The sequence below is a fragment of the Salvelinus fontinalis genome, chromosome 34 (genome assembly GCF_029448725.1).
Source record: "Salvelinus fontinalis isolate EN_2023a chromosome 34, ASM2944872v1, whole genome shotgun sequence".
In the NCBI taxonomy this organism is placed as follows: domain Eukaryota; kingdom Metazoa; phylum Chordata; class Actinopteri; order Salmoniformes; family Salmonidae; genus Salvelinus; species Salvelinus fontinalis.
Genome location: NC_074698.1, coordinates 26,988,964 through 26,999,746, shown reverse-complemented (window position 1 = coordinate 26,999,746; position 10,783 = coordinate 26,988,964). Strand labels below are relative to the sequence as shown.

The window sequence follows — 10,783 nt, the reverse complement described above, 5'->3', positions numbered from 1 at the left end:
TCACTTAATAAAATCTGATCTGAGTGGGAAAAGGAAATTGGTGGAGAGATCTCTGATGAAGTCTGTAATAGTGCCTTACTTAGGGTAAATGGAAGCTCCTCTTGTCCCCGGCTCAGCCTTATACAGTTTAAGATTCGTATTCATTTCAGTAAGGTCAGATTGTCAACATTCTACCAAAATATTGATGGTATATGTGATGGTATTCTGGTCCTGCACTCGTCTGGCAGACTATTGGTCCACTACTTTCAAAACACTTTCTGAAGCATTTGCTATAGAGTTGCAGCCTAGTGCAGAAATTGTTATTTTTGTGGTACCAAACAACAACCCTGCCTGACCAATAGACCGCTAGCTGCCATTGCCTCCCTGTTGGCCCGCAGAAGATTTTATTGTATTGGAAATCTATCAATCCTCCTCCTACCTTAGCCTCTCTTTGGCTCGAAGATTTGATGCTGTTCCTAAAACCAACACATTTTATTCCACCTGGGACCTGATGTTCTATTTTGAACAGCTCCAAACACTTCCTCCAGATTAGTACTCTTGGCCTCATCCCCACCCCTTGAGGTTACTGCTATATAGGCCTATTATGATCACACAATTATCTGAAATTGTTAGGCTATTACATTTTTGCTTTGTATTGAAGTAACATTGTTGGATACTTTTTTTTTTCTTTTCTGATATGTAACTCAAAGACTTAACCTTTCTTTTTAAATGTGTTTGGAGGCATTCTGCGAGGGGGGACAAAAAGGAGAAAAATGTACTATGTCTTTATGTTTTATCTTTCATTCACTGTGAATAAAAATATTACATAAATATTAAATATATAAATATTACAAAAAAAAACAATAAAGCCTTGCGTTCCTATAATGTTTTTATTTGTTTCACGCTGTTGGCGGTAGGTCAACTCAAATCAAATGTTATCTGTCACATGTGCCGAATACAACATATAACCTTACCATGAAATGCTTACTTACAAGCCCTTAACCAACAATGAATCTAGACTTGGCGCTCCGGAACCGCTTGCCTTGCAGTAGCAGAGAGAACAGTCTATGACTTGGGTGACTAGAGTCTTCGGCAATTTTTTGGACCTTCCTCTGACACCGGATGGCAGGAAGCTTGACCCCAGGGATGTACTGGGCCGTACGCACCACCCTCTGTAGCACCTTATGATCAGATGCCGAGCGGGTCTAGGGTATCCGGGAGGATGCTGTTGATGTGAGCCATGACCAGCCTTTCAAAGCACTTCATGGCTACAGACGTGAGTGCCACGGGGCGGTAATCATTTAGACAGGTTACCTTCGCTTCCTTGGGCACAGGGATTGTGGTGGTCTGCTTGAAACATGTAGGTATTACAGACTCAGTCAGGGAGAGGTTGAAAATGTCAGGGAGAGGTTGAAAATGTCAGTGAAGACACTTGCCAGTTGATCCACGCATGCTTTGAGTACACATCCTGGTAATCCATCTGGCCCCGCTGCTTTGTGAATGTTGACCTGTTTAAAGGTCTTGCTCACATCGGCTACCGAGAGCGTTATCACACATTCATCCAAAACAGCTGGTGCTTGCCTCGAAGCGAGCATAAAAGGCATTTACCTCATCTGGTAGGCTCGCGTCATTGGGCAGCTCGCATCTGGGTTTCCCTTTGCAGACCGTAATAGTTTTCAAGCCCTGCCACATCCGACGATATGTAGCTAGATGTAGTATGCTAATGTTAACTAGCTGGCTCATTGTTGCTCATGAAAGGAAGTTAGTCTAGCGAGCAACCATTTTAGCCAGGTAGTCTAGGACAACAAAACTAAAAGCGTGTACTGTATGACAGAGTCATAGACCGTTTCGTCAACATGAAAGAGATGAGGATGGCATTGGAGTTTCTCTACAAGTAGAGTGAGTCAACATGTTTATTCTACTTGTACGAACGTACATGCACACACCGACACATCAGAACCATGGACAGCCACATCATTTAGGTTACATTGATTGGACTAAATTGTTTTTTGTATCTTTTGGTTGTCACTGTATTAGACTAAGCAAAGGTGATTTGATGATGTTGAAGTTGAAATGGTGCTGGAAAAGTGGCGGCAGTTCCTGTTTTCTTTGGGACTTAAGTTAACTCTCAATGGTTCGAAATCAATAGTAGTTTAGTGGTCGAAAATGTCGGAAACAATAACTTGCTTGTCCACGCTGTAGGTCAAGTTTCTGTTTGTTACATGTAATATGCTTTGTGGACTTCACCGGACAGAGGTTGTTCTCCTGTTTTGTGATGAAACAAAGGTGTGACTGAATTTATTCTGCCACTGTGTCTTCTTATTGTCTCGGCCTTTACGCCTATATATCACGGTCGCAAGGTATATGACCTAACAGGTAAAAGAGCAAAGAATGCAATTATCACAACACAGGCTGTAATATGGCATTTTTTCTGGCTTCCCCAGTGATTTTACCCATGCACCGCTACTGAGCTTGCGTTGTTATTGTTAGCTGCTTGTGCCATTCTCTGGGACGAGTTTCGTTTGATTTGAGCTTGAGAGGCAGCCTCACCGCTGCTCCCTCCCCTCAGACTGACCATCAAATACAAGCCATCAGTCCAGTATTTTTTTTTAAAGCAAATTATGCTCACTTAGCTGTGCCTCACAAGTAATACACCAAATTATCTATTACCAGTGTGATCATATAGCACATTTTTTAAATATAATTCCTAAATTATCTGAGAAGAACAACATTAGCAGGGCAATTCAAGCATAGCCAAATGCAGTGATAATGTATAGCCTACTGCACAAACCTCAATGCTACAGAACTGTTTTTAATTGGTTAATGTTGCAAAGGCATATGTATTTTAAGTCATTCTTAAAAACATCTGACCGGTAGATCTTAGCTTGCATTTTGACTCAAAGTGATCTTGACTCAGAAAAGATTGGTGACCACTGAGCTAGATGTTGGTAGCTAGCTAGCTTTCGTCTTGACGGCTAGTGGCGTAGCTTACGCTAGCACGGGCTGGTACTTGGTTTAAACCTTACAAAACCTGCAGGACTCGTTAGAGAGCTGCCAGATAATGTTTGTTTCACATGGGGTATGGGGGCCCTTTATAACTCCGGGAGAAAAGTATTGCTAACTGGGTTATGCGCGTGCTAGTCGACGCTTAGCAGTGAGGCTTTTGTGTTAGCTAGCTAGTATTCACCCAGTGGGCTAATATTCTAGCTATAGCTAGCACCTCGTTATCAACGCGAGTAGTGTTGCTTCTTCGGTCTAGATAATCTTTTTTGACCGTAGCATGGTGAGGTGTAACCAGTCAGTTTAGACAACGAAACCTGTGAACATTAGATGTACTAAACGAGAGAGCAAGCTGTTGATACCACCATAAGTGGAAGATTGCCAAGCAACCAGCACATGGGCTAAGGTTGTTATAGATAGCAGTGCTTGTGCTACCATATGTGCACGTAGGAAACTCCTGGATAGCTTGCTTTCCAGCGAGCAAGCCAAGTTAACTTGTGCCTTGCAGTGTGGGCTAACCAAGTCTCAGTAGCTAGCTGTGACACTAGCTACCACAGGAGACGAAGCATGTAGCAAGTTAGCACAGTGCTAGCCGGAAAAAGCTAATCCTTTAACAATGTGAACGTAGCTAGCTTTCGCCTTGTGGGCTAGTACCCTAGCTAGTTAGCACAATGTGAGCCAAAGGAAGCTAGCGCTTTGTTAGTCTTGCAACAATTAAAAGCGTGGCTCTCGACCAATAAGCAGTGACGCTGGGACGAAGGGTCTAGTCAACGTGGAATGGTAGTGGATTGAGCTAAACGAGAGAGCGAGCTAGCAATTCTACCCTCTAGTCGGTATGATAGCTAGCCTTCCGGTGAGCTAGCCAGGTTGTCTCATTAGCTAGTCATGTGATGCTAGCTATCACAGGAGACAAACGGAAGAAAAAGCGGAAAAGCTAATTCTACATAATTCTTTCCTTGCGGCACACTAGTGAACAGTTGAACAGGAAAACAGATCAGGTCATGCTGAGGAGAGTTTAGAGTAGTACTATTCGTGTGGAAGAGAGGTGAGAATAACCAGAGGGTGGGTGAGTGGCCCCTTGAGGCTCCCCTCATTCACCACTCAACCTGTCTGCCTCCTACAGACGTGTGTAGTAGGTTCATCGAGCTTCTGAGATTCTGGTGAATCCCACATGTGAGATATCAAAACGAATAATTGAAAGAACAGCTGTTTTTGTGACTTTGCTGTGTATGTTTGTTTAATAATCTATGACTTTGTTTTTCATGACATAGTGGAAGACTCTGGTATGCTGCCAATTGAGAAATGGACAGAGTCTGAGGTCAGCTTTTGGATGAGATCTATAGGAGTGAAAGAGCAGTATATTCAAAAACTTGAAAAGGAGGAGGTCAATGGGCAAATTCTTTTAGAACTTACAGAAGATGATCTGAAACAAGAGACCGGAATTACATCCTTAGTGGCTCGGCTGATCATCAGAAAAAGAAATGACTTTGTAGACAAAGGGCTAAAAATAAAGGAAATTAAGGGAAGTCAGCCAAGTGGTCATGGCAGACAAAAGGGAGGTAAAAAGGGAAAGAAAGATGTTGATCACAAGAAGGATGAAACAGACCAAATCTGTCCAGAAGCAGAGCCACAAGCACACCAAGATCAGTTTGTCTGTGTGTTACCCACAAAGAGGGACTGCAAGCCACGACCATTTGGCAAAGAAGGCATTGATTTCACATATGCCAAACATAGTGTTCTGCAACCTGAATCTGGTGTATTTGATCTGATATCTCCCTGTCATGAGTATAAGTCATTTGACAATGCTGCCAAATTGGACCGCACAAGACTACAGGCAAAATTTGCCAAAGAGGTTCTCAAATTCGGTAGTGGCTGCATGAATATCAGATCAAATGGCACAATACACTTTGGTGTGATGGACAGTAGGGATGATACAGGCTATGTGCATGGTGAGATAATCGGTGTTCTGGTTTCTGAGAAAGATATATATGTTGATGCATTGGATCACATTGAAAGGAGTTTCTCTCGCTCTGACAGCGAGCATGTGCGACAGTGCATACGCCCACCTCAGTTTATAGAGGTTATGGACATAAATAGCACAGAAAAAAGGTATGTGGTGGAGGTTGATATTGTTCCCTCCATAGGCATTGTTAAGGACCGAGTGTACTCTGTTCGCCTGCCGAACTTCAAAGAGTCCTCTAACAAGACTGAGCATGAAAAGGAAACAATCTATCGCAGGGTAGGATCAAAAACCGAGCCAGTGAGTGATCAAAATGACTTCTATCAGCGAGTCAGAGACCGAGATGGCCAAAGAGAAGAGGCTGAGCGTTGTCGATATGTTAACACCCCGGAAATCTGCCAAGACCTCGGAAGGAAACTCACCATGCTGATAACCAGTGGCAAGAAATTAATTGAAAAGGAGAAATGGTACATTCTTGTCACGAACAAGTTCAAACCAGATGATTTGAGCAGCATTGACTTCTTGCTCAACATGAACATTTTCTGTGTGTTCGACTTTGACCCGGATTCTAAAGTGTCAGGATTCTGCAGTAAATACATTCAGCACCATGCTGCAAATATGCATTTCATGCAGAACTACCAAAAGCCAAATCATAAGAGCATTGAAGACTTTGTGAGCGATTTGCATTTGTTTGAGCAAACAAGCTGGATATTTTGCAATGGACGAAGCGATTACAAAGGGAATGAAATGCCCTGTGATCATGATACATGGATCCAAACAAAAGTTACACTCCTTAGGGATTCTGTGTCACTGATCTGCAAACAGATCTTGCCAAAAGGAGCATTCCTGGTGGTCTTCCTTCTCACATCCCCAGTTGAGAAACCACTTTCGGCCACCTTCTATGAGTTCTTCACAGATATGGAAGGCCATGAAGACATCATTTGCATCTCAGAATCTGAGGATAACTATCAGAAATGGCAAAGTTTTGCAGAGGGTTCATGTGGAACAGAAACTGTGAACCGTTCCAGTGTTGTCGGGATGAAAATGAGCCATGTTAATGCGACACTGCAGCGAATCCAACCTGTAACATCTCAAGCCACCAAATACTTACCTGTCTACCTGAAAGGACAGTGCCTTCTTGAAACTCGTAAGGAGGAAAGAATGTATTCCTTGGAAATCCTGAGTGTCAATCATTGTGATGGAACAAGTGACGATTTCATCAAATCAGACAAAGAAAACATTGAAAGACAGTTTTACCACGGGGGAAGAGTGACCTGGTTGAATTTCTGGCTTGCAGAGAAGAAGTTTGTTGGAGAAGTGATTCAAAGGGATGCATACAGGGATGTCTCCGGACTTCTCACTGACGCTATGAAATGGGGTGTAGACAGACCTGTGAACAGTATCAACATCTACCATCACCCAGGAAGCGGTGGAAGCACAGTGGGAAGGCAGGTGCTGTGGAACAAGAGGACAGACCTAAGATGTGCTGTTGTGAAGCCGTCATACTCAGCAGCCACTGTATCTGAACATGCTGTTCAACTCCGAGAGTATGAGGAAAAAGATCCTGAGAAATGTCTCCCAGTGCTCCTGCTGATTGAGGACTGTGACAAAGAATACCTTGATGAGCTGAGGAATGAATTAGAGTTTGCCATCAACACTAAGAAAATCAAACAAGGAACACCTTGCTTCATTCTGTTGAGCTGCAGACGATCACATACCCCAGAGAAGATGTGCAAGGACTCACCATTGCAGAATGTAGCTGTCACTCACAAACTATCAAAAAAAGAGAAGAGACAGTTTGCTGGGAAACGGCAGAAGCTTGAAGAAAAGTACCAGCCAGAATTCATCTTGACATTCGTCTTGATGAGTGAAGAATTTCAACACCAGAAGATTGTTGAGTATGTTGCGCAATTTGTGAAACATCTGCTCCAAGACATTGATCATGGAGCGGTTGTCACTCGCCTCATTCGGTATGTGTCATTGCTCAACACTTATGTTCAGAAGTCATTCATTTCCCAGTCCCATTGCGAAGCTCTGATGAAACTCACCATTCAAAGGAATCGATTCCACGAGCATGCTTTTGAGAGTTCACTGAGCAAGCAGGCCAAACTTGTCTTTATACATCTGAGAGATGACAAGACACACATTCAATCAATTCGAATCATTCATCCACTTGTTGCAAAGGAAATCCTTCAGCAGCTCCTTGGTGACCAAAAGCAGCAAAGTGAGTTGGCCATGGAGCTTCTCCACGAGGATGGGCTTTTTAATCACAGATTTGGAGAAGAATATTATGCTAAGTTTTTGCGAGCCCTGTTCATGAGACGTTGCAGAGTAATAAGTAAAGGTGATGAATCGAAAAGCTTTTTCTCTCCTCTCATTGAACATGTGAGTGAAAAGGAAACCCCTGACAAGGCAATCGAGCTCCTCAAGGAGGCATACAAACGCTTCAACAAAGACGCGTTCTTTGCTCAGCAACTTGCTCGCCTGAATTACTCCCATGAGAAGTTTGAAGAGGCAAAGGATTGGGCGGAGATAGCAGCAAAACAATTGCCAAACAACTCTTACATTCTTGACACGAAAGGCCAGGTATACAGAAGATGGTTCAATGCCAAGTGTAAAGCAATTGAGAAAGTAACAAAAACGGCAGAAAATACAGCAGACGCTGTTGAAACTGCGCTGAAAGCAATGGAGTGTTTCAGAGAATGTGAGAAATCTGCCAAATCGGACCTCGAAAACATGAACAACAGTGGCTTTTTTGCTGAAGTTGAAGTTGGCCTCAGCCTGTTGAAGCTTTTATTCTCATTGTCTGTTTTCTCAAGCAAAACGAATGGCCATTCAGAATGTATGAACTACCTGCTCACCGGATACATTCCTGAGGAACTGAAGAAGCCCTGGGAGAATTTTCACATCAATTTGAAAGGCCTTCAAATGACACTGCATGATGCCCTGGAGTGGATCTCGGAGGACCTGAGTTACTTCCAGACAGACATCAGTGCAGATGAGGAGGAGACAATTGAAAGCTCTGAGATGAAAATAAGCCATCCAATGACATGGTTGGTAAGAAAATCCTCTGAGTATGGTAAATATTTCAGTGGTTACTCTCTCAGCATTGCCCCAAAGCTGTGCCCGTCGAACCCTGGCAGTTTAACTCCTTTCATGAAACGCATGATCATTTACCAGCTTGGTGGGGGGAATATAACTTCAATCTTCTCCCTACTGACTGACCAGAAAGAAAAAGACCAAGTCAAAGTCCTAGAGACTATCATATCGCTCTACCCCAGCAACCCTCTGATGGCCAGGCTGGATCAAATGGATCAAATGGATCTCGTCAATTACATAGCAGCTCATATTGCTCTGAGTTGCCTTACAACCCAATCTCCAAAGTTGGCTGCTCTGAAAGACCTTCAGAAACTTAGTCAGCAGTTCCCAAAAGAGAAACGGAAGTGCCTGTCCAGTGCTCTGTTCCTGCTCATCTTGCTCTTCTGGCCAGAAGATCATGACACAGACCCTGAAAAGGAGACCAAATACAACATTGTTCTATCAGCTGTTGAGTACCTCAAAAGGAGCTACTGGACCAAAATGAAGGATATACCACAAAGGAAGAAAAGGATTTACACCCACTTTTTCCTAAGTAATGGAAGTGGGTGGGACAAGATTGTTCACAAAAGCAAGGTTGAAATGAATACAAAGTTCCTCTCCATCTCAGAAAAGAGAATGAAGTGGTTCAGTGGGGAGGTGTGGAAAATACCAAAGATTGCAAAACTGCTCAGGACTGTGTCTGGGTGGACAGAAGATGGAAAAGTCTACCTTGAGGGCCCAAAAGAGAAGTTCACTATTACACATCTGAAAGCATTCTCCGTGCCCTATGACAATGAATTATTACTGGACAGCAATGAAAACATCACATTCTACTTGGGGTTCACATTTAGAGGACCTGTTGCGTACAACATTACTGTGAAAAAGTAGGGTCGCAATAGAAGGCAGAGAGGTCAGTTAGACAGATGCTGCCAGACAAAGCAATCTGCTTTTGAATATTTCCTTAACATTTTGGACCAACCTAGAAATGAATGAGCATGTTTTAGAGGGTATTGTCAGAGGAATATGTCACATTTTGTGTGTGTGTGTATAAAATTCAGTTTAGTGTCAAAAGACTGAATTAAATGCTGCATGTAAAAATGTTTTTAAAGGCAATTGTGTGGATATTTTTCATACCGTAAGTGTAAAGTTATTTCTGTTTGAATGCTTTGTTGCAAATGTAGTTAGTCCATTTGAACCACATTTTCAACCATTATGTGGACTGAAAATGTTAAGGAATGTGTAATCAAGTTATGCAGTCATGAGATCTGTTGTTTTTGTTTCCTTCTTGAAGAATATTGCATATATTTTTTAAATACTATATCTTGTCTTATGCAGCAAGCCTGTGTAATATTATATATGTATTGTGCACAAAATGTGGTATTTGATGACCAAACAACTTTGTACTTCTCTCATTAATGTATTGATAGTTTTCCCAGTGTAATGTCCCCCTCTATTGGATTTTCAAATTTTTAATTTTATGTATTTTTTTCTAACTAGTTTTAATAATGTCTTTTTGTATGAAGAATGACTAGTGCAAAGTTATAGTTTTCATCATGTAATAAAAACTGATGTTTAATAAAGTTGCCATAACTTTTTGTTTGTTTTGAATGGTTATTGTGTGACTGTTTAGGAAATGTGTGAACAATGTTAAAATAGTAACATGAAATTCATGCATAAAAAAACTACAAAATTAACATTTTATTGGTAGACCAATGAACCCATAGGACCACATAATAAAAACAGTTGAGTTCAAACTACCCACAAGCAGGTATGTAGTCAATGCTTCTAACATACTTAGAACTGTGATGGACAGCGTACATTTTCTGTACAATCGTGGCCAAAAGTTTTGAGAATGACACAAATATTAATTTTCACAAAGTCTGCTGCCTCAGTTTGTATGATGGCAATTTGTATATACTCAAGAATGTCATCAAGAGTGATTAATTGCAATTAATTGTAAAGTCCCTCTTTGCCATGCAAATGAACTGAATCCCCAAAAAACATTTCCACTGCATTTCAGCCCTGCCACAAAAGGACCAGCTGACATCATGTCAGTGATTCTCTTGTTAACACAGGTGTGAGTGTTGACAAGGACAAGGCTGGAGATCACTCTGTCATGCTGATTGAGTTCGAATAACAGACTGGAAGCTTCAAAAGGAGGGTGCTGCTTGGAATCATTGTTCTTCCTCTGTCAGCCATGGTCACCTGCAAGGAAACACGTGCCGTCATCATTGCGTTGCACAAAAAGGTCTTCACAGGCAAGGCCAAGAACACAGCCATGAATAAAGAATGGTACCAACACATCCTCCGAGAACAACTTCTCCCAACCATCCAGGAACAGTTTGGTGACGAACAATGCCATTTCCAGCATGATGGAGCACCTTGCCATAAGGCAAAAGTTATAACTAAGTCGCTCGGGGAACAAAACATAGATATTTTTGGTCCATGGCCAGGAAACTCCCCAGACCTTAATCCCATTGAGAACTTGTTGTCAATCCTCAAGAGGTGGGTGGACAAACAAAAACCCAGAAATTCTGAAAAACTCCAAGCATTGATTATGCAAGAATGGGCTGCCATCAGTCAGGATGTGGCCCAGAAGTTAATTGACAGCATGCCAGGGCGGATTGCAGAGGTCTTGAAAAAGAAGGGTCAACACTGCAAATATTGACTCTTTGCATCAACTTCATGTAATTGTCAATAAAAGCCTTTGACACTTATGAAATGCTTGTAATTATACTTCAGTATTCCATAGTAACATCTGACAAA

At 42.0% G+C, this 10,783-nt stretch overlaps 1 protein-coding gene across 1 annotated transcript; it reads left to right on the top strand.

The window, feature by feature from the left end:
* The first annotated feature begins 4,110 nt into the window (after positions 1-4,110).
* On the top strand, positions 4,111-9,446 carry LOC129833638 (sterile alpha motif domain-containing protein 9-like). The gene has a single exon (XM_055898339.1). The coding sequence runs from the start codon at positions 4,265-4,267 to the stop codon at positions 8,903-8,905; it is 4,641 nt and encodes a 1,546-aa protein (XP_055754314.1). The 5' UTR covers positions 4,111-4,264; the 3' UTR covers positions 8,906-9,446.
* The last annotated feature ends 1,337 nt before the right edge of the window (positions 9,447-10,783 follow it).